Source organism: Antennarius striatus, chromosome 15 (genome assembly GCF_040054535.1).
Source record: "Antennarius striatus isolate MH-2024 chromosome 15, ASM4005453v1, whole genome shotgun sequence".
In the NCBI taxonomy this organism is placed as follows: Eukaryota; Metazoa; Chordata; class Actinopteri; order Lophiiformes; family Antennariidae; genus Antennarius; species Antennarius striatus.
The window spans coordinates 5,197,325-5,222,052 of record NC_090790.1 but is presented as its reverse complement, the minus strand read 5'-3'; the positions used below and the strand labels follow the sequence as shown (position 1 = coordinate 5,222,052).

The 24,728-nt window shown below is 42.5% G+C and overlaps 1 protein-coding gene across 2 annotated transcripts in view; it reads left to right on the top strand.

Moving 5' to 3' along the window:
- Window positions 1–4,129: 4,129 nt before the first annotated feature.
- Window positions 4,130–24,728, top strand: part of ehmt1b (euchromatic histone-lysine N-methyltransferase 1b) — a 41,359-nt gene continuing 20,760 nt past the window's right edge. Inside the window, exons 1-5 of one of the 2 annotated variants that reach the window (XM_068335195.1) lie at window positions 4,130–4,166; window positions 22,165–22,255; window positions 22,340–22,860; window positions 23,919–24,126; window positions 24,306–24,454. In XM_068335195.1, the coding sequence (XP_068191296.1) occupies window positions 4,146–4,166; window positions 22,165–22,255; window positions 22,340–22,860; window positions 23,919–24,126; window positions 24,306–24,454 (990 nt within the window). In that variant the 5' untranslated portion in view covers window positions 4,130–4,145. Of the gene's footprint in view, window positions 4,167–19,079; window positions 19,119–22,164; window positions 22,256–22,339; window positions 22,861–23,918; window positions 24,127–24,305; window positions 24,455–24,728 lie in introns of those variants that run through there. The other variant, XM_068335194.1, reaches the window with a different exon arrangement.

The following is a 24,728-nucleotide window of genomic DNA, read 5'->3' as shown; positions in this document are numbered from 1 at the left end:
TAGTCAACATCTCTGTAAAGAAAAATAATTTTAAGAAATAAATATATTAAAAATTCGATTGAAGTGACTGAACTGATGAGGTTTATTTTCAAATATAGCGACTTACAATCAGTGCATTCAAAGCCGAAAGGAGAATTACTGATCTTTTTTCCTTTCGGCTTTTCCCTTCAGAGGTTGCCATGGGGAATCAGTTGCCTCCATCTAACCCTGTCTTCTGCACCCTCTTCTCTCATACCAACTACCTCCATGTCCTCTTTCACTACATCAATAAACCTCCTCTTTGGTCTCCCTCTAGGCCTCCTGCCTGGCAGTTCAGAACTCAGCATTCTTATGTAAGGTTACCTATGAAAGAGGTTACATAGGTAACCTCTTTCTCTGTATACACTCCTGTACCTCCTCATTCCACCACCAAGTCAGCTTATCTAATTTCATTCCAGATGACACACCAGTCATCTGGAAGCACCTCCTGACCACCCAGAGCCTGTCTTAACTCCTTCCTAAAAGTCATGCAACACTCTTCCTTTTTCAGCTTCCACCATTTCGTCTTCTGCTCTGCCTTTGCCCTCTTCATCTTCCTCACCACCAGCGTCATCCTACACACCACCATCCTATGCTGTTTGGCTACACTCTCACCTACCACTACTTTGCAGTCACTGATCTCCTTCAGATTACACTGTCTACACAAGATGTAGTCTACCTGTGTACTCCTACCACCACTCTTATAGGTCACCCTATGTTCCTGCCTCTTCTGGAAGAAAGTATTCACTATAGCCATTTCCATCCTTTTAGCAAAGTCAACCACCATCTGTCCTTCTGCATTCCTCTCCTGGATACCAAACCTGCCCATCACCTCCTCATCACCTCTGTTTCCTGCACCAACATATCCATTGAAGTCTGCACCAATGACAACTCTCTCACTTCTAGGTATGCTCTGTATCACTTCATCAAAGTCCAACCAGAATTTGTCCTTCTCCTCGAGCTCTCATCCTACCTGTGGAGCATACCCACTAACAACTTTGAACATCACACTGTTGATTTCTAGCTTCAGACTCATCACTCTGTCTGACACTCTATTTACCTCCAGGACATTCCTAACAAACTCCTCCTTCAAGATAACTCCTACTCCATTTATCTTCTTATCTACACCATGATAGAACAACTTGAACCCTGCTCCTAAATTTCTTACCTTGCTACCTTTCCACCTGGTCTCCTGGACACACAGTATGTCTACCTTCCTCCTCTGCATCATGTCAACCAACTCTTTACCTTTTCCTCTCATACTTCCAACATTTAACGTCCCTACTCTCAGTCCTAACTTGTTGGTGTTCCTCTTCTCTCTCTTCCTACGAACACACTTTCCTCCTCTCCTTCTTCGACCAACAGTAGTCCATTTTCCACCAGCACCCTGTAGGCAAATGGCACCGATGGCAGTCATTGTTAAACCGGGCTTGGCCGATCCAGTATGGAAGTCATGTTTGATTTGGCAATAGTTTTACATTGCAAGCCCTTCCTGACACAACCCTCTGTATTTATCCGGGCTTGGGACCGGCACAATAAGACACTGGCTTGTGCCCTCTTGCGGCTACATTAGGAGAAATACTGATCATTTCCAATAAAAGGGTGAACAAGTAAATCAAATAATAATAATTGCAACAATGAGAATTAGTGGTTGGGGACCGGTGACCTAGGGGTAACAGGAGACAATGACAACTGAAATGTGTTTCGGACGTCACTTCTACTACGTAGTTTGGTTTTCTTCACGGTCACTGCAGTAAATCCCGCTTCACAAAGACAGGTAGCTAGAAATAGAAGCAGGGTTTTTGATACTTTTTGGCCGATCTCAGGGTAATCTGCCTTGACTTTAATCCAGAACACAGACGCAGTCGTGGATGCTTAATTTAGGGGTCACGGCTGGTCACCTGTCACATGACTGAGACCTGTCAAGTGAGACAGACGCACGCATTCGTCTGTGTGTCGTTCCGCACAGACATCACTTTTCAAAATAAAACATCTTTAGACTGGTAATCAATAAAAAAAAGACAGAAAGTCAAACGTTCTGTGCCGCCTGGTACCTAATGTGCCACGACCAGGTACCGGGTCGCGACTCAGTGGTTGGGGACCACTGACATAGATGGATGTAACAGAGAATCTCTGCTCTTAGTCTGACACTTTCTAACTTCAGTTGAAATTAGTAATTTATATACTGTATAGATATTTTAACTGTTAATATTTTAACTCTCTCTTTCAAGAAAAAGAAGAAAAAAAATTAGAAAGTTGTGTTGAGTATGACAATTCTTGTTCATGCATACTTTGTAGTTCATAATTTCCCATTGCATGTGTTGTATTCATTAATGCACTTCATGTTCTGAGTTCATTTAAAACTTGTTCTATAAATAGTTCCTTTGCTAATTGTGATTAATCACATTGATCTCAATTCTGAGGCTGTTCTGTAAATATTCATTCATAAACTTAAGAATATTTATGTTCTGAGTTCATACAAGACTTGTTCTGTAAATAGTTCTCTTACTTTTGTGATCAAAAGCATTGATTTGAATCTCAATTTTGAGGCTGTTCTGTAAATAGTTTTAAAATAAACAATAAATATAGCAACTTCTGATCAACCCATATCGATTTCACACTTAAAATAATGTACCAATTTAAGCCTCACCCATCTCTGGTCAAACATCACCCACTTCCAGTTTAAGTCCCGCCCATTCTGAGTACAGATACGGATACAGATAATTTAGATGGTTGAACAGATACAGATACAGATACAGATAGTGGTGTACTCGCTCATCCCTAGCTATTAATATTTGGTTCTGGAAGATAATAAATGTTTACATTTACACCGCTGCGATTGTCAAAGTTTTTCTGTTGCAAACTGACCCTGGCCCCCCATCAGAGAAGGGACAAGTTATGTGGCCCTTACAGGAAAAGGTTTGGAGACCCCTGTTTTAGAGTGATATGAGAGTTGTATTGGAGAGGCTCTAGAAACATTCTGAGAACATCTCAGTTATTTACATCCAACTCAAAGATAACCCCCTTTTTTGTCATGCTAGTCAGACGATAACATCTGTGACAGTGTATTCTACTTCATCAACTAGCATCCTTTCTTTATGTCAGTGTCTTATTTTTGTATTGTAGAGAAGCAAACACTTTTTCTCCACAGATAAATTCAGCCGGAATTATTGAACCTTTGTTTCTGATTTCTGATTCTGTAGGACTACCACAGACCATTGTGGAGATATTTGTAGTCCCAAAGCTAGCAAGACTCTTCCCTGGTCATCATGTTTGTCCATTTGTTATGATGTCCTTACAAGACAACTCTTGTCTGATGTCTTGAGAGATTTGTAGTTCATAAAATGATGGGCCTCCAGGATTGTTGGTGGCATTTCGATAAAATGATTTTATGTATGAATGTAACAAGGCCCCTTTGCACAAAGTTTTGCCCATTCATAAGGTAAATCAAGGCAAAGAATGTTAAGTTGGAATGCATATATTTCACAAACCAGATAATTAAAATTACTGGCTAAAAATGCAGTACACAGAACCGGTTTTTCCTGTTTGACATAAAGAAGTCATGTACTGACTTCATGAAGAAGACTGACTGCATGCAACTCCTATGATCCAGACCTTCTTGCCCTCCAATGGTTACCGAGCTCAGTTTCAGGAATCTATATACTGTTGATTAAGTTAAAATATATTATCTTCTGAAAAAAACTATATTGCCTAGTTTTAGAGCTCTGTTCAAAATAATTATGTTAGCATCGGAGAAAAAAAAAGGCCTAGTGGTCAGTTTTTGTGGGGGAATGAAGGATTCCAGTGTCATTTCACATTTGTAGATGAGGTAACAAACATGTTTGTATTTTGATAATAAATTGTACCCTTAAATTTGTAAAACATGACTAGGACATCTCACTGCTAGCATAATTGAACTCAATGTATTTAATGTCAGGGCTGATTACTTTAATCTGGGTGATGACATACGGTATATCGGAAAGTTATCTGAAATCAATGTCCAGGTTTAGTGATATTATCAGTAATGAGACTCGGCCTGCCAGAAATACCCCAGGTATGGTTTACGTCTTCTGTGAATCAATAACTGTGACGTAATCGGGGGTGGGCGGAGTTTACGACCAGGCACCATGGCTTCGGTTGGACCCGAGGTGAGTGTGTGAGCCCTATCTACGCCGAGCTTGTTTTACTTTCACAGTGTTTACCGGGCTTAGTAAAAGATGTTCCTTCCCAGCAGACAGACGCGCCATTATAAGCGGTTGGATTGTCGGTTTCGACGTGTCGTTTTGTCGTAAATTAGCCGCTGCCAGCCTGGAGTCTCTTGCTTTTGTGCTGGACCGGAGGGCAATTGAATATGCAGGAAGATGCTGTGCCCCGGAATCTGAATGTTGTGTCCGAGCGCATTGCGGACTCGGCTCAGAAGTTGTGACATTCATGGTCCAGGCTCACGTCACTGTCCTGCTTCTGTCCAGCTTTAGCGATTCAAAATAAACTGATAGGTAGATATGCATGCCTTTTATTCGTTATCATCTACGGATTTAGCCGTGTTACCTTTCAGGGGTTTATTGGTGATTAATTACTACACTCATGTTTAGCTAGCTGCTAGCAAGCTGCACACTTTCTGAAATCCACACGAAAACTGATTTAAATCAGCTGAGGACATTATCTTCTCTAGACGTGAGGCTGGCGCTAGTAGCTCTGTAATTTGGAGTAATTCGACAAACGCTGTCCGTTCAAGCTGTGAAGACTGTTAGCTACATGGTAATTGATGCAGGCAAATGAAGGCAACACTGGCAAACCTCGTTACAGCCTCCCATTGTAAACATATGGCGCCAGGTCCGAAACCGGCTCATTGCATGGTTATTTAATTCACCTTACGTTTTAAGAATCAATGATTCTTCTGGTCATTGTCTTTGCTGGTTGATTGCTGTTATTTTCACGTCTTCCAGCCGGGCTTGTGTGACTGTAACAAGGAGCATTGCTCGTTAATTAACGTGTTATCATGAAATATGGGTCTGATCGAACGTATCGATTAGCTACAACGACACAGAAGTGTATAAATGAGGCAAATAGTCGGTCTTTGTTTCCTTTTCTTTTTGTGAGAGACAGGATCCGGTGTTGTTCAGCAGAGGTCGCTCAAATAACGTAGAGATGATACCTGCTGATTGTATCCTGAAGGTACCAGACAGGTCTACGACATTGAGTTAGTGTCACCTATAACTCTACCTTGTTTCACATACTTATAGATTTATTACGAGTACGGTGTCCTCAAAGGGTCATTCCAACCTTTCAATTGAAAAATCATGTCTGTGTAGAAAGTGAAATAGTGAATATATTGGTAGAAGGATGCTGAGTTTTGAACTGCCAGGCAGGAGGCCTAGAGGAAGACCAAAGAGGAGGTTTATGGATGTAATGAGGGAGGCCATGAAGGTAGTTGGTTAGAGAGAAGGGGATGCAGAAGACAGGGATAGATGGAAGCAAATTTGATTCTCTGTGGTGACCCCTGAAGGGAAAAGCCAAAAGGATTTTTATTCTTATTTTTGCAAAAACACTTTAATCACATTCAAACATTTTGCAAAGTGCCTCAAAAGAAGATTTTTTTCAAAAAAAAAAAAACTTCAATCACATTTACCATTAAGAACATTTTACAATTTTTCATTAGATGAAATTTCAAAAACACTAAACACTCAAAAACATTAAACACCAAGAAACAAAGGGAAATACAATATAACAATTAGTACATTATAACAAAAGAAAAAGAAGAACGAAGATGTCTGTGTAGAAAGTTTTGGTTTATTAATTAGAATGTTTATAATTTCCCTCTAAACAACACGAGCAGTCAGTGGATTTCCATTGTGATCAAAGTTTAGCATTTAAAAAACAATGCAAATTCCATTCAAAAAGCCATGAGTTTAACATGCATACATATGGCAACGTCATATTTCAGTGTTCCTTATAATCCAGTGCGTCTTATATATGGAAAAACGTTTTAAAATAGGCTGTTCATTGAAGTGCACCTTATAATCAGATGCACTTTATAGTCCGTGCGCCTTATATATGAAAAAAGTTTAAAATATGCCATTCATTAAAGGTGCTCCTTATAGTCCAGTGCGCCTTATAGTGCGGAAAATACTTAAGTGTGAGTGTCTTTTGCATAGTCTGACGATGTCTTTATGAAGAACGTAAGACAGACAGAGAGGATGGGGATGGTGTTATCTATCTATCTATCTATCTATCTATCTATCTATCTATCTATCTATCTATCTATCTATCTATCTATCTATCTATCTATCTATTTGTCTTTCTGTCTGTGTCTGTCTGTCTGTCTGTCTATCTGTCTATCTTCAACCACTTATCTGGGGCCGGGTCACGTGGGCAACAGTCCCAGGAGGGATGCCCATACTTCCTTCTCCCCAGACACCTCCTCCTGCTCCTTGGGGGGATTCCGAGGTGTTCCCAGGCCAGCCGAGAGACATAGTCCCTCCAGCATGTCCTAGGTCTTCCCCGAGGTCTCCTCCCGGTACGACATGCCCGGAACACCTCCCCAGGGAGGCATCCAGGAGGTATCCGAAACAGATACCCGAGCTGGCTCCGCGTGAGGCGGAGAAGCAGCGACTCTACTTCGAGCTCCTCCTTGGTGACTGAGCACCTCACCCTATTTCTAAGGGTTTGCCCAGCCAGTCTACAGAGGAAACTCATTTCATCCACTTGTATCCGGGATTTGTCCTTTCGATCATGACCCAAAGCTCATGACCATAGGTGAGAGTAGGAACATAGATTGACCGGTAAATCAAGAGCTTCGTCTTGTGACTCAGCTCCTTCTTCACCACGACAGACCTACAGCAACCGCATCACTGTGGAAGCTGCACTGGTCCGTCTGTCAATCTCACATTCCATCCTTCCCTCACTCGTGAACAAGACTCAAAGATACTTAAACTCCTCCACTTGGGGCAAAGATTCTCCACCGACCTGAATAGGGTACACCACCCTTCTCTGGTCGAGAACCATGGCCTCAGATTTAGAGGAGCTGATCCTCATCCTACTTGCATCACACTCAGCTGCAAACCGTCCCAGTGCACCCTGAAGGTCCAGGTTTGATGACGCCTACAGGACATCTTCCGCAAAAAGCAGAGATGAAAACCTTTGGTCCCCAAACCGAACTGCCTCCGGATCCTGGCTGCGCCTAAAATTCTGTCCATAAAGATGATGAACAGAACCGGTGATAGAGGGCAGCCCTGCCAAAGTCCAACATGCAGCTTGAACAGGTCTGACTTCCTGCTGGCAATGAAAACCAAGTACTGGCTTTGGTCATACAGGTCTCAGACAGCCCTCAGCAAAGGGCCCCGAACGCCATACTCCTGAAGCATTCCCGCAAGATATCACAAGGGACACGGTCGAATTCCTTCTCCAGATCCACAAAGCACATATAGACTGGTTGGGCAAACTCCCATGAACCCTCGAGCACTGATGGTGAGTAAAGAGCAGGTCCAATGTTCCGTGACTGAGACGAAAACCGCATTGTTTCTACTGAAACCACGGTTCAACTAAGGTCTAATCCTCCTTTCCAGTACCCTGGAGTAGACTTTCCCCGGGAGGCTGAGGAGTGTGATCCTCCTATAGTTGGAACACACCTTCCGGTCCCCCTTTTTGAAAAGAGGGACCACTGCACCGGTCTGCCAATCCAAAGGTACTGTCCCCGACTGCCATGCGATGTTACAGAGAACTGTTAACCATGACAGTCCCTACACATCCAGAGATTTGAGGTACTCAAGGCGAATCTCATCCACCCGTGGTGCTTTGCTCCAAGGAGTTTGGCAACCACCTCGGGGACTGCAGCTTGGGTGATGAACGAGTCCACCTTTGAGACCTCAGCCTCTGCTTCCTCTGTGTTAGACATGGTAGTGAGATTGAGTGATCCCCGAAGTATTCTTTCTACCGCCCGACAAGATCCTAAGTCAGCAGCTCTCCGCCTCTACTGTAAACAGTGTTGGCTGTGCACCGCTTTGCCTTCCTGAGGCGCCGAATGATTTGCCAGAATTTCTTCGAGTTTGACCGAGTCCTCCTCCATGGCATCCTCCATGGCATCCCCGAACTCCTCCCAGACCCGAGTTTTTGCCTCCGCGACTACTCGAGCTGCAGTTCTGCCAGACGTTCCGAACAGACTTTCAAAACATGTTTGGGCCTGCCGAGTCTGTTAGGCCCCCTGCTCTCCCAGCAGATCCAGCTCTCCACCAGGTGGTGATCAGTTGACAGCTCTACCCCTCTCTTCACCCGAGTGTCCAACACACGCGGTCGTAGGTCTGATGATTTGACACAAAGTCGATCATCAACCTCTGGCCTAGGGTGTCCTGGTGCCATGTGCATTTATAGACATCCCTGTGGTTGAACAAAGTGTTCTTTATGGAAAAACAGTGACTAGCACAGAAGTCCAATTACAGAACACCACTCGTGTTCAGATCGGGAAGGCCGTTCATCCCAATCACCTCTTTCCAGGTCTCACTGTTATTACCCACTTGAGCATTGAAGTCCCCAACAAGAACAATGGAGTCCCAAGTCAAAGCACTATTCAGTACGCCTCCCAGGGACTCCAAGAAGGCTGGGTATTCCGCACTGCTGTTTGGCCCGTAGACCGAAACAAAAGTGAGACACCTGTCCCCAACCCAAAGGTGCAGGGACCCTCTTGTTCACCGGTTTGAACTTCAACATACGACCGCTGAGCTGTGGGGCTATAAGCAATCCCACACCAGCCCGCCACCTCTCACCTTGGGCAACAGCAGAAAAGTGGGGAGTCCAGCTCCTCTCAAGGGTTTGGGTTCCAGAGCCCAAGCTGTGGGTGGAGGTGAGCTTGACTATATCTAGTTGGTACCTCTCAACCTCCCTCACAAGCTCTGGATCCTTTCCCCCCAGCGAGATGACATTCCATTTTCCTAGAGCTAGACTGTTTGTTTTGGGATTGGGTTGTCGAGCCCCATGCTGACAACTGCCACCCAATCCACACTCCCCCCGTCCCCTACGGTTTCTCCGGTGGGTGGTGAGTCCACCGGAGGTTGGGCCCACGTTGTCCTTTCGGCCGGGCCCTGTGGGCAGAGGCCCAGCAAATAGGCGCTCACATATGAGCCCCAACCCGGGGGGGGGGGGTTGGGGCCCCGCCCCGCCTTGGCTCCAGGGTGGGGCCTCATGTCCGCCAAAGCGGGCGACATCATGGCCCTTGTTGTTTTTCTTGCCATAGGGGTTTTGTTGCTGCTCTTAGTCTGGCCCGTCACCCAGGACCTATTTGCCAAGGGAGACCCTAGCAAGAGCATAAAGCCCCTGACAACATAGCTCCTGGGATCATTCGGGCTCTCAAACTCCCCCACCACGGTAAGGTGGCAGCTGCTGGGGGAGGGGGATGTTATTCTTTAGTTTAATGGTTGAATTATGCAAAATGCAGCCAGTAACATATAGCAAGTACAAGATAAACAACAGATCTGCAACTCAGGGAGACAATGAGAGATACTTTCCGTCTTTGCAGCGAATAAGATCATGGAGACAGTAATGGATGAACCTCTTTTACACATGTTGGGACTGTTGCGGCTTTATTGCGACTTGCATTCCACATAATCCCTGAGGAAAATTAGGGTGTTGGTTATTGTTATTGTTGCACCTTTAAGATGGCACTAGGGGTAATAATTGACATTTAAATGCCGTGGGCCTGCTAAGCCGTTGGACAAGGATGTGTCATGTTTTGACAGCATATGTCTCTACAAACCACAACTGGGAGATTTAAAAAGAGGCTAGCAGACATGACCAGATAAATTTAAAAAAAAAAAAGAGAATCTAATGAAGATAAATTGAAGATATCTTTTCAAATTTAAAAGCCAGCATAATGTCGTCTTTGAGCCCATAACCCTCTGAAGAGAGAATGAGGACAAACCCATAGAACAGAAGGCAAAGGGTTTTTGTTGCCATGTGATTTTTTTGTTCACAAAGTGTAACCATCTAAAAAGACACTGAAGTATCATCCGTCCATCACTTTTGCCCACAAGTTGCGTTTGCTGGGCAACCATTCAGTGCTTTTAAGCAGGAATGTTGTTAATCAGTTTCCTAAGATACTTTGCTGAGCCCATGAATAATATCGAAAAAGATAACATGTGGAAACCTTAATGCAGACCTGTAGGTTGTCAGAGGTGTGTGCGTGTGTGTGTACACATATATATTTTTTAAGTTAGATTGTCATTGATCTTTATCAATACGACCTGTATTGATAGTCCCAGTGGTTAGTCGTGCAGATATTCTATCACATGAGGATGCAACTAAGGCAAAATAATAATTTGTTGGTTGTTGAGCAGAATGATGCCCTTTCCAACAACAAAACAGGCCCAAACTCCAGCCAGGTTGAGGTATAGTGTTTTTCATAGTTTCACAGTTGGAAGAAACGCTGATTTGCACCACCTATTCTAGTTTTGTGTCCCGACCCTCTTCTACTCTGATGTTTCTTTTTTAATAAGCCAGCTGTTTTATAAAGTAAAAACATAATTTGTGTGGATATTTTTGATGTCATTTCCGTTTTCACAACAGGTGAGCTGTGTGTCGAAGTGGGTTGTTGTGAATGAGAATGATGTAGCTTCATCAAAAACAAGATGGTATTGATTGACATGCAACTTCCAGGTGTTCTTATAATTATGCCTGTATTTATGGAGCGATTGCACCATAATCAAGCATTTGCAAGAATGATTCAATACTAGAGAGCGTTTCTTACTGTTTATCTGTGGAGCGTATGTGGTTGTCTGTAGGTGGCTTGAGAGCAATATGTAACTTTAATGAATTATTTTACTAATAATTTCCCACCTAAGCTGCAGGAAATGTTCAAGCTATCTCCTACCTAGTGTCTCTGGATGAATCCCATCTGGAGTGGAATTTCATTGAACCATCAGCATGACTTTATTTAAGATGTTGTTATGAACAGTATGTTTATATGATAAAGTGCACACAAAAGGAAATGACTATTTTCTCAACTTGCAGTTAATTTAAAATGGTGTGACAGGGTGTTTTTGGTTGCGAACCACACCAGCATCTGATGTGTCATTAGTTACTGTATGTATAATGTAATAAATAAGACATTGTAAAGAAATGAAATGTCAGCAACAATAGTATTTACTTTTGCTGTCACTTGGTGATTAATGTCGTCTGCATGTATTGATGTTTTTCTTTGCTGCGCTAACTGCTCCTAGATGCTTGCTAATCTCCTGGTTGTGGGTCATTGAATAATTTATTGTCATTAAGTTTGGGCATGACATTTAAAACTGGTTCCATCTTTAACCAGTTCTAAACTTCTGATTCTATCAGAATGATTAAAATCATCAAGATATTAATTTTGACTCCACTTGTTGGTTCCTCAACACATTTCACTCATGGTCAGGCGAAGTTTCAGTTTCCATGGTGGTGACACACAGCTTTCATAGTTTCCACAGGCTGTAGGTGTACTTTAAGTGAGGCAGGCTTCACCATGGAGTGCTGCAAACAGTTCAAAAGTGTGACTTTATTTTGCCTTTAATAATGTCAAGGTCACTTGTCTGTGTAGGTTCTCAGTCATCCAGGTCATGGTTATCCAAAAGCTGTTGAGTCGATCCACTGGACGTTAAGAAAGTTCTTGAAGACGTTTCGTCTCTCATCCAAGAGACTTCTTCAGTGAAGTCTCCAATGAAGAAGTCTCTTGGATGAGAACTTTCTTAACGTCCAGTGGATCGACTCAACAGCTTTTGGTCAAGGTCACTTTGTGCGTCATCCATGTCAAACTTGATTATTACAAGGATTGACACTCAACTAACATGACTAAACACTTTTAACTACTTTTAACTACTCAGTCTCTAAAGCAGTGAGTGTGGCTCAATGTGGAATAGTCTCCTCCTTCTGTCATCTCCTTCGTCGAACAGCCAGCAGCCCCTTGTTGCAATCATTGAAGTAAAAATGTCATAACTCTTGTGTCAACGGTGAGAGGGCAAACAAGTTTACTTCACTGACTTGCTCTAAGTTGTGCCCAGTGCAAATACTGAAATTTTCTTCTTGATCAACATCGGCAGATTGCCAACACTAGTAACCAGTTTACCACTGCTGCTCTAATGGCAGCGATCCCGCGATGTGAGACAACTACGTAAATGGATGTGTCTCAAAATAACACAGACAAAGGTTCTTTGACAACAGGCATTAACTGCTTGAATACGCCCATCTTGTATACATCTAAATCTCAACCGAGAATAAATAAGAATTGGGATTGTATGGCTGAATAGGAACCATTAAAATTCAGACGATTCACAACGCTTGTCATCATAAATCCTCATCTGCATCTAGTCGTATAGCATCACAACTGTATTTGTATAAATGTGAATTTTATAAAACATTGAAGCATTACTATCATATGTAAAACTAAGTATTGCATTTTGTCATTCTTAGTACAAATACTTGATTAGATTCAAAATTTTTGGAAATTGTCATTTCACATCTATTGGAGAACAAGAGCAGGTTCCAGGATAGAATTGGCTATGAAACTGATTCCAATCACAACTGTTGACAATTGTTCTACTCTAGAACTTGTGGTAATTTCTGTCTCACAAGTTGGATGGATGCTTTGACCCGGGGCACCATCATGGAACACAACAAATTAGAAGAACCGGAATCACAAATGTGAAAATCCGAACACTGCCTAACTATATTTCAGATAAAGAGCACAAAAAAGTTTACTTGGTAGTTGCTTTTAAAACATGTTTTATATTCATCCTGTGTTTTTTACTTGGCTTTCATTTTGACGAATTCCTGCAGAGCAAAATCCTGATCAATCCACTGCACCTTTAAAATGTCAATCCCTAACCTATCCCTAACTTTAACTGATGAGAAATTAGGATAACATCTCTGGTTCAAGTTTCAGTGTTGAAGCCAAAGTCCACAAAGGGTTTTGCACCAATATAGTTTGCTACCATCATATAAAGGCAAACAAAAAGAAATCCGAAAGGCTGTGCAACAGACTGCGTACGTATTTCTCTGCAATTCTTGCAGTTTTGGTAATATAGTGTCTGTAATGTAGTGACAGCTGAAAATGCTTGTTGAGTTTGTAGTACGCTGAGAGAATCACAGGCAACAATGGCTTACCATCAAGAACAGTATCCTGGAAACTGCTGTGTTTTTGCCAACATTTTTTGCAGACTTTTATTGAGACATTCCAAGTGTCATCTCTTCCCGTGGCAAAGCCTTGATGCCTGCTTGCTTCCAGCAGACTGGGGCTTCTGTGAAAGTCCATAATAAAATAGGTTATCTTGTGAGAAAGTTGGGATTCCCAAGTTGGGATGTGCGTTTCAGACAAAATTAACTCATTAGAGTCCCTTGGGACTGTTTGACTGTCATCGACGGCTTCCAGCTCCCCCTGATGCAACACCAATAGAGACAAGAGCCATTTTTCATTGCTAAATAAATATGTAGGTCATGCCCAACATCATCATTCCATTTTCCCAGTATTGTGTTAACACTTTTTCTCGATGGCAATATAAACTCATACTCAACAAATTCCATCAAACGTAAAACCTTCCCCAACAGAACTGATGGAAACCATGTCCTCAACTAACTTGTTGTTTAGTCTACTAACCAAGCAAACCATTGATTGAACTGTGGATGGAACTTCTACTGTTGCTTTGTTGTCAAATTAGTGTGCATACTTGTGGTGGACTTGGGAAAACATTCTTTCACCAGGCAGAAGTAGTTCTGTGCCTCATTCCTTTTACTCTATATACAGTATTTTCTGCACTATAAGGCGCACTGGACTATAAGGCGCACCCTTAATAATTTGTTTTATAATTTATTCCATATACAAGGCTCACCGGATTATAAGGCGCACACAATGAAAAATAAATAAAATGTATTTGATAAACTGCAGCGACTGTAGTTGCGGAATCCATCCACTAGATAGCGCCGCGCTGCTCAGGCAGTCATGATTGCATTCATCACTGCCTAGTACCTTTGAATGGCTCCTATTGTTACGTCAATAAGCCATTCTGAGCCTCATCAAGGAAACCTGATCACTTGATCACTTTGCCATCTTAGGCCCCGTCCACACGATAATGGATTTTTTAAAAACGCAACTTTTTTGTTGTATTTACGCCTTCCGTCCACACGACAACGCAGATATCCGGAACGAAAACGTAACTTTTTAAAAACGCTGGCCGAGGTGGATTTTTTTAAAAACGCTGGGTCTGCGTTGTAGTGTGGACGGCGTATCCCCGGGACTTTTTAAAAACGCTGACGTCTTGCCTGCGACGAAAACCTCTGTGACGTCATATTTATGGGCCCGTGTGTTGTGACAACAAAACCCGGAGGATTCCTATAGGATAAAATTTGACTCAATACTGCCACCACATGGTTTGGCATTTTTATAGCCGTCTTCGAAAACGCACTGGTGCGTTTACGTGTGGACGGACTTTTTTTAGAAAACGCTGTCGTGTGGACGGGAATCATTTTCGATGCGTTTTTAAAAAGTTGCTTTTTAAAAAAAATCCGTCATCGTGTGGACGTGGCCTTAGAAAGATGTCAACACGCATATTAAAAAACCTGACATTAAAAACTGGTTAAATTCATTACGAGTGCAGTCAGTGCGAACAGAGCGGATCATTTCCTGATCTGAAGTTCAAAGCAGATATTTAAGCTCCGACGTTCGTCTTCATTTATTAATTAAATATTGTTTCGATCGATCGGTAGTCCAGTCGGAGGTGAGGTGCAGCTCTTTGCTGCTGTGTGTCCTAAACAATTTTTAAACTCGTTTTTAATGTCAGGCTGCTAATTTACTGGCAAATGTGACGCTGTTTTACTCCTAGAACTGACTTTAACGTCGGTGTCTCACCGCCGTGAATCTCACCGCACGTCGCTGCAGACAGAATACACAAGCCTGAGTGCGCCCCTCCGCCGCCCCCCTAGAGTTATCAACTACATTTGCAAATCTATGCAGCACAACAGAAACACAGTGACTCTGCTCTTGAAATTTCAGAAAAGGCTGGAAGTTCAGCTTTGAGGGTCTTTCATTCACCTTTATGCCAGCTTCTCCGTGTGTTTCCACAGACTAATAGAATGGACCGTCACTAGAGTCCAGATTATAGGACAATGGCATTTTTAAGACCAATTGAGTTTAAAGTGGGTTATTTCCGGCGCCACAGTAGTTGGGAAATACTGAGATCAGTCAGTCAGTCAAACTTCATTAATAGAGTTGTTAAAAGTTCCTTATGTTTCGCTACGTAATCACTGGTGCTCCCACAGGCTGGTCTGCCGTCTGAGAGCAGCTCAGTCAGAGCCGGGACTTCGGTGACGCCCCTTGACTACCGTTGTTAGGGGGCGTAGGCCCGAGTGCCTTGTGAGTGGGCTCCCCTGGTGGCGGAGTGTGGCATGACTGGCGGCCAGACTGCCGGTATTTTTTCAGCGATCATGTTTTTAACCAATATTAATATGAATATTAATCCATATACAAGGCGCACCGGATTATAAGGATCACTACGGGTTTATGAGAAAATTATAGACTTTTAGGTGCGCCTTTATAGTCCGGAAAATACTGTAATATCTACGCTGAATGTTTTTTACTTCTGCCATTGATTCAGCGCCACATCATTATAATGCTTTGTTTGTCGATAGTGGTTACTGATAGCCTGTAGTTGAATTACCAACATTTTCTGACACTTCTTCTGTTTTACTGTCAATGCAGGTAAAAAATGGAAGAAGAAAATGATGGTCATGTATGCTAATTAATTTTTTGAATTACTCTTCAGATAGCAGTTACTGTTCAATTACTGTTCAGATATTCACATATCAAGGCCCGTTCTTATAACCAATAGCAGTGGGCTTCACAGAATGCTGGGTCATAATCTTCATAAACTATTACCTGTTATATTGATAAATTGTATTATTTTTGATCGATGGAGCATGTCTGTTTAATGGCATGTATTTTCAAAGACTGCTGGACTATAATATCTAATTACCAGAACATATTGCACATTTGCAAGGCCATGGAGAGAAAAGTCATGTCAGTGTTAGCAGCCACTGCCTGATAAATCTTACCCATGTTACTTTTCACACTCTGCCCCATCAGACCCATTTTTTTTCTTGTTCATCAATAATATCTAAATGATCTCTAAAGGAACTTGAGAACTGCTATAGCTGCCATAACCTTGCCCCAGCTAGCTACGTTGCCATATAGGTATGGCCATGTAGTGGCATAGCCTACAGATGTAATACAGTGCACCCTTGTTACTCGCGGTTAATGCGTACCGGGAACCACACTCAAATAATGAATTCCGCGATATAGCGACAAACTATTTTATTATTTACGGTAATTTAAACGTTTATGAACCCTCCCCATACTGATGTTAGGCCCCGTTCAGACTGCAGGCATATCGATTTCCTTCCATATCGGATTTATAGGGATGACTGTTCACACTGTTTTTAGCAAGTGTCCAAATGCGATCTGGCTGTATTCAGACTGGGTCACATTGTGGACCGATCTGACAGGTTGCTGTAGCAACCACGTCGGGGCGGAGTCGTCGTTCAGTGTGTGTAATGTGTGAGGTCATATAATTGTGACGGCGGCAACAACAACAATGATGCAGAACATGAATTTTTGTTACCTTAGCGTATTGGCGATATCACTGTCTGGTTGAGGTGGAGAAAACACACACACACTCCCAACATCGTCAATTTCTTCTTTCGTGTTTTACCGATCCGGAATGCGTGACGCTCTTCCTTCTGGCGTCTTACTCTCGCGTTGCAAATAGGACATTGCGGTCCGCCATATCTGATCGGAGTTGGAGCTATTCAGACGGCAGACCCCTCTGTCCCTCTCCGACATGAAACTACCTCCCAGATGTGGTTTCAATCCGTCCTGCAAAAATCGGGTATAGGCGACTAGTCTGAACAAGGCCTTAAAGCACCTTCCATCTGTATTACCTTCTCTCACACTCTTATCGACTGTTGAAAGTACTTGTGTGTCTCACAAAAGTGCGCTGTTTTCTGAGACTCACAGAACGTAGCGCACTTCCTGATACCGTCAGCCATTAGAATGCGTGTATGGTATCACGTGACTACCTACTAAAAATCCACAATGAGGTAAAGTCGCGCGTGTTGATGTGCGAATGCGCGAGGAATTACTGTTCAGTGCGCCTTTGCTACTCGCGGTTAATGCGTTCCAGTAACCACACGCAAATAACAAATTCCGCGATATAGCGATGAACTATTTATCTTATTATTTACGGTAATTTAAACGTTTATGAACCCTCCCCATACTGATATTAAACCGCCTTCTATCTATATTACCTTTTCCCACACTCTTATCGACTCTTTAAAGCACTTTTGTGTCTCACAGAAGTCCGACACTCACGGAACGTAGCGTACTTCCGGATGCAGTCAACCAGTAGAATCCGCGTACGGTATCACGTGACTGCCTACCAAAAATCCGATAAGAAGTGAAGTCGTGAGCATTAATGCGCGAGGGCGCACTGGTCACATTATACATCTCCTGCTTCATTCAGGGGAAAAGTCATGCCTAAACAATGTCTACTGGCAACTAACATGGGGTGCTGACCGCCGTAAATCCATGTTTGGTAGCATAGCTAAACCTGCTGTCTCCAAACAACACCACTATTTGCATGGCTAGTCAGCACCTATGTTTGCTTTGCTTTGGCATCATCGCTAAGTTTCCAAGAAATAAGATGTGTGATCTTTCTCATCGTGTTGCAAGTTTTAAGGCATTAACTTTTTGTTAGCGTGCATACAAACATGAACTTTGAGTCGGCATAAAGGTTCAAATAGATACTTTTTTTTTTTAACTGCAGTTAAAAAGAATTTCAGTGTTGCAGGAGTGCTATGTTGTTACATACAGGATTAGATGTTTATGTTGAACTGCGTGGGGTCTGCTAAGGTATCTCTTTTATGTCCTGGTGGCCACATTTGGGTTCTGGGGCTTTTGTATAGCTGATATGTAAACTATAAATATCCTCTCACTACTTTCTCACCTACGGCTTCCTGACTTTGTGTATCTTTGGTCAGTCCTGCTGTGGTTAAAGTGATAACATTTTTTGCTCTCAAATTTGGTTAAACCTGAGCCTGCTTTTTTGGACTGGGCTGTCATTGCCTTCTCATGTGAAACATGAGAAGGCACCAACACCTCCATTGCCATATGTTTTAGATGTTCCGTTCGGAGAAAGTCGTTTAAAAAAACTGACATGTTGCTTGTTTTATTGTTATCTACTAGATAAATACAAAAAGTTTTGGTCTCAAATAAGAACCGAAGTGAAAAGTATAGGAGCATTGATCAAATACCAAGAGATACTCCTAAGCCCGAAGACATGACAATGGTTGAAATCCTTTGTAAAGACACGCAAAGCTGGTGTTGCCTTTTCACAACAAAAAGCTTTTGTTCTTCTATTCCACTGCTATTGTGGCTACTTGTCTGCAATAGCTGCTTGGTCTGTCTCTTAATTTCTATGATGTAATATCTGTTACATTGAAATGTTTGCCTCCGGAGGCTCCTTGTCTGACATTTGGCATTTCTTCTGTTTGTGAGGCAGGTTTTCTTTCCGAGCACCAAGATTGTGAATTGAAGCAGGAGATATCCAGACAGTGTTAAAAATATCAAGTGAAAGATTCTAGTCATTTTTTCCTTAAACTAAAGATTTAAGCATTGGTATTAAATGTAGAGTAATCAGGGTGAAGATGGTTTGTGTGGTGCCAGCTCTTTGGGTCGACATTGCCACATATTTTTTGTTAGATATTCATCAAGCAGAGCCGTTCTTTGGTCTTTAGTGAGGTCCTCCAGTTTGAAGAAATGGCGTGGTGTTGTAGTTTGAGCTGACTGAGCATGCTCTGTGGAGACCTTCTGAAGAGGGAGGACCGACAGAGGGAGCCACCAGGTCACATGACCAACGAGGTGAACGTGCATGCAGGGAAGGAAAAGGAAAAGAGGAGCAATCTGTTCGAGACATTCCCTCTCTCCCTCTCTGTCTATCTCTCTCTCTCTCTCTTACACGCACACACAGACACACAAACACACACACTCACTCTCTCTCTCTGACTTCTTCTCAATGGAGGCCATGAGAAGAAAGCAGGTACGATGCTTCCTGTAGATACACATGAAGAAAGACGTTATCTTTGTATTCTTCACCCATGGTTGACTGAATGGTCTGAGGAGACGCAGCCTTGCTTCCCAGCTCTTTTTAGCCATGGTGAAGTTAACAATCCTTTGGCTTGAGCTCTACTTGTCTTCTCTATGAGATGTTTTCTCAGTCTGTATAAGCATGACTTCTCGAGACAGTTGCTGGTGCTTCCTCAGTGACTGATTGCTCTTCATTCCTGAAATCGAAGACATGATCTTGGAGCAATGCTTTTCTATTTTTTTTCCCTGTCTGTTGCTGTGCTGCTTCATCAAATAGAGATTTGAGTGTGCTGGATCCTGTTGTTGGAGAAATCTCCTCACGGATTAGCATCTGTATTTAGAGCAGACACAGCAAGGGGACCTTCATCTTGACGTGAGTCGACACATCAAGATGAAGGTCTGAACTTCTGAAGATCTGGAAACCCACCCTATGAGTTGTTATTTAAATCTCAGATCCAGCTCCCTTTTGTCAAACCTTCTCTTTTATCCCTCCAGTTTGGATCCCTTATGGCCAATATATAATGAGGTCCCTACAGACTGGAAGTGTCATACAGTTTGGGCTGTGATCAAGAATGTACTGGAACATGATGCTTAAGTGACTGCTTGTCAGTCCAGAGAGATAAATGTGACGCTGCATCTTGAGTTGTCATGATAAGCAGCTACAGGAGTTGATTGTCTGACCAGTTGTTTGGTTGAGGCTCAGTGCTTGCACAGCCTGATCAGTCAGTTTGTACAATAAGTTGCACTTGATCTTGGATTGTATTTCTTGAATTTCATGCACAGCTACCTCAATAATTAGCCCATTTATTGGGGATCTTTACTCACAGTCATATTTCAGGTGCAGGCTGGGGTTGTTGCAATTGCAGTCAGGGTGTTGGATCAAAAGACTACCACAAGGCCCCGTGTCTGTGACTGCTGTTTTGAGAATAAGCAAAACCAAGATTTTTTTAAGGTGTCTTTGCATGATTAAAGATAAGGGAAATGATATCCCCTGCAAAAATTAAGCCTTTGAAAGAATATTAAACCAAACTGCATTGGCGGGAGGAAATCAGAGGCAAGTCATTCAGTGCCCAAAAGCGAGGGTCTGCATGCAGATGCTGCTTTATTTAACGGGATCAGAAGGCCAGAACGACTTAGCCATTGTTCTTTCTGTTCAGTCTCATTTGGGTGTTGGTGCCTCGTACTTCTGACAGTGTAACAGCTGATCATGCATTTTTGTGTGCTTTGTATTTTTGTTACTGCTAATTGTTTACAGGCTACGTCTAGCAGATACAGGGTCATATTAGAGTGAATGGTTGTATGTGATGCGTGTAGCAGTAGTAGTGTTCCACATAAGCTGTGTTTCACTTATCTTTTTGCAGTTTCGGATAAAAAAGTCCAATCTAGGATGTTAACTTTGGCCTATTATATTTTTGTTTCAATGTGCTTCTTGATGTTCCTGATCAACAATCAGAGCCCTACCTTTGCCTTTAGACCTGATCTTAGCAGCCCCCATATCCCAATCCACAAGCTTCCAGTCGCCTACATTCTCCATCTAGTGGAAAAACGCTGCAATGGCCACGTCGTGTCAGTAAACAATCTGGTTGCAAAATGGCGGAGATCTGCAGACAGCCTTCTCCACCTCCCCTCCCCCTTCTCCTTTCAATCTCCAGTATGTATGTTCCATTTTCCACCACTAGGTGGAGGGATGAAGCTGGTGTTCTTTTCATCCATGGCAAAAAAAAGGAAATGAAGGAGCCTCTTCACCCTCACACGTGCCCATAAGATTCCTTGAGCTCACGGAGGCCAGAGGATCATTCCAGACTAGATGTTCTCTGGGAAATGCAGGCATTGGGCTCACAGGCTGTCTCTTGACCTTGTTACATTTTGACAGGTTTCTTGTTTGGCTCAGGTGCTTAGGAGCATGTGATCAGAGGACGATTTGGGGAAATCTGTACCTGTGACTCATCTAGTTCGTTTTTTTTGGTGTTGTGTTTGAGGACACAGGCTGTATGTCAAATGTGACAATTTGACAGCCATTGGCGAGGAAGATGTGTTTGTTAAAAGGAAGCTTTCCAGGGGTGTCTGCCTCTTTCAGGTCTTTTGATAGCACTACTGGTATCAGATTTTGCTGCTTTAGACATGTCCCCAACTGCCAGCATCGTTTGTCTATTTTAATTCTGCTCCAGACTTGCATCATTTAGAAAATTCCTAGGTATGCTGCTCTTCAAGGCCAGGCTGACATAAGAGCACTAACTGACATTTGCTCTAGAAAGTTTTGTAAATGTGAGGAGTGTCACGATATTTCTCACCTGAGTCTTTTTTTCTTTGGGTCCATGTTGAACTTAAGGTAGATGGTCTGGTCAGGATCAAAAGAAATAAAAGACAGGTTTACTTTTGTGGGTGTTGCCTTTTCAAATGTTTACTATGGTGAGGTGTAGATGCTGTCTGTCTGGGTTGAGATTTCTTTTGAAACTTGGCCTACTTAACACTGTAGATTTTAGCATAGAAATGGAGAAGGACAATGAGAGCACATTGGCATCTCCCTCATTCTTATAGCTTGTTCTACAGGTTTTGAATATGACAAAGACTTTTTGCTTAAATGTTTTTTTAATGCATCATTCATGTTTGAACTTGGTCTGTTTCACACACCAAAAATGGGGAGTTGGTCACATGTTTGCTTGAAAAGGAATTAACTATTGTTTTTCCCTTTATGTATTTAAGGGAACAGAATTTGTAGTCTGTCAGGTGTGTCTTCTTTAACATGTTTATGCAGATATGGTGTGATAGATCTTCATGGCTAAAATGCTAAATGTTCAGCTTTGTTATTAAATTGATTGAAGTAGAATATCAGCAGTTTGGTAGTCTTAGATTTGTTCGCGATTTAACTTTCAGTCAATGAGACAATCTAAGTAGAGTAATAGTTTCAAAAATCAAAGTAACCACAAAATGGTGATGAAGGTCAAATAACAATTTGTTAGATTCAGTTTCTTCAGATATATGTACTCTGATTTCAACAGCCTGCTGGTCTCGCCAAAGGCAGCGTGGATCAGGGTGCCTGCACAAAGAAAGATCAACTCAGTCCAGAGCACGGTGGCGAGGAGAAGACAGGTATAACTGGAATCAAACTTAAAAGACTCTTATTTCATGAAGGCTGCTTTACAGAGCGTCTCATTCATTTGTTTCCTTCCGTAGATGAAGACAGAGAGGTAGCAGCCAGACTGGCGTCATCCCCTTCTACAGAGACGATGCTAAATGGCACAGAATGTGATGACATCAGGCACAAGAGCCCGTCACATGGATCTGCAACAGGCAACGGGACTTTACTCTTGGTAAATGAAAACGGCACGTCTGACTCAGAGCCCCCACACGGTTCTGTTACTGGAAGCAATGGATTAGTTCTAACGGAGCAGCAGCAGGACAGCAGCTCTGTGGCGACTCCAGGTTTGGGGGGTGTCCCTCACAGGACTAACTGGTTGCCTCTGGGCTCGACATCAGGGGGACATGCAATCAAGCCCTTCCTTGCCTCAGTGTCTGGGAGTGCACAAAGTTCAGATGCACTTAGAACTGACCCCAGCACAGGGACTATATCAGGACAAGGGACCCCGGACATTGAAAATGGCACAGCAACGCCTCCTGTGTCTGCTCCAGCAACCGTCACAATACACAGAGCACGCAAGACCATGTCCAGACCTGCTGTGAGCCCGGCACAAAAGGTAAACCATTAGACAATGGAGAAGTACTCGTAGCTTGGTTTTAAGGACCAGTCACATCATTTCCTGTGAGGAAAATCATGATTATAAAATTAGTAACATTGTTATATGAGGATATACTAAATAGGGCATATATATGGCCAGCAAACCCTAATGTAACAAACCATTTGTGTTCATATGCTGCTGATTTCAGAGAAGGGAATTGTTCCCTTTGCAACAACACTGATGTTGCCTAGTAAGGTCTAGCTCACATTCATATTCCAGTTCATTCCAAAAGTGTTTGATGGGGTTGAGGTCAAGACTCTGCTGGCCAGTCAGCTTCGTCCACATGAGGCCAACATGTTTTTAGCAGACCCAAAATAGCCCCAGTACGCAATCTGTCCGCATACTTTTGGCCACATTGTGTTGCTGAAACACATGTATGCAACATCACAAATAAAAGGGGAAGTTTGTTGCATAAGGGATTGAATCATCACAGCAAAATCGTTAGCACTTTTATTTTGTTAGTTATCAAATTGGACTTAAAACGGTTCAATGGAAGACATCAGAAGAGGGACACACACTCACACACAGTCAGACAGTCAGACACACACACAGCCTACAGTAATATATTTATTCAGTCTTTCAAATCTTTTTGTTCATTTCCAAACCTTATTTAGGAAGTAGAACCCATGAACCACCTGTAAACTCAGTAATGATCAGTAGTGGGTGAATGGAGTTAGTGAACTCCGTTTTACAAACATAAAGGAATGCCAGTACTCTCTTCTTGCTCAACCAGAGGCTACTTGAATAATGACATTGCAGCCACTGTTAAAGGAAATGAATTTAGTCTTTCCAAAAAAACCAAAAACATTGTGTTTTAACTTGGTGCTCAAAGCGCCATTTATTCCGCTGAACCTTATTCAAACTGAGGATTTTCTTTACACTGTTGAGAAGAAACCAATAAGTAATGAATATGTTTGTAAAATTTTAAGAAACAATCAGCGAAAGGTACATTTATCCATAGCTTCACTTGGAAACAGAAAGGTCATTATTGTGTCTTGATTCCTGTCATCTTACAGCTTCTGAACAGGGAATTAAGAGAAGCAAAGAGTGCCAAAATGGAGCAAATGAAGACACATGTTGCACCTGAAACTGAGAAATCCTTGCAGCAGTACTCTACCAAGAACCATCTACCTCAGGGTCCACTGGATACACCAGCTCCAACTGAACCGGCCACACCAGCTCCACCTGCAGCACATGCTACTCCTCCAGCGAGACTGCATCAAGGTCCAGACAGATTCCAGTTAAACCCCAAAAACTGACCCACTGTATAGAAAAGAAACCCACTGGGTTGCAGTTGAAGGACACAAACAGCATAGTCACGTCTCAGAGTTGTTCTGTAAATGTTTGTCTGTGTGTGTGTGTGTCTCTGTCTGTGTGTGCGTGCGCACGCTCTCGTGTCATAGGCACTTTCTCGGGAGGATTGTCATCCCGTAAGAAGAAGAGGAGGATGGGAATGTACAGTCTGGTACCCAAGAAGAAAACCAAAGTGCTTAAACAGAGAAGTGTGCTGGAAATGTTTAAGCAGCTACAGGAGTCTGCCACCAGTTCAGAGGTCTGTCATAGTCACTTTTATTATAACACACATTTTCATCTGTCACGGTATGAAATTACTGAAAATTTGTTGTAAAATCTATTTTCAGTTTAATGTTTACACCTGTGATTTAGTACAAAGTGGCAAAACACTCCCAGACATGGAAGGACAGAATGTTTTCACTTCACAGAAGTTACTAATCACTAGAAGTTAATACCTTATAAAATTATTAAATGAGAGCCGATTAAACTGTGATCAGGGTGGCACCAGGTTTCACCATTACTGTTAATGCTAC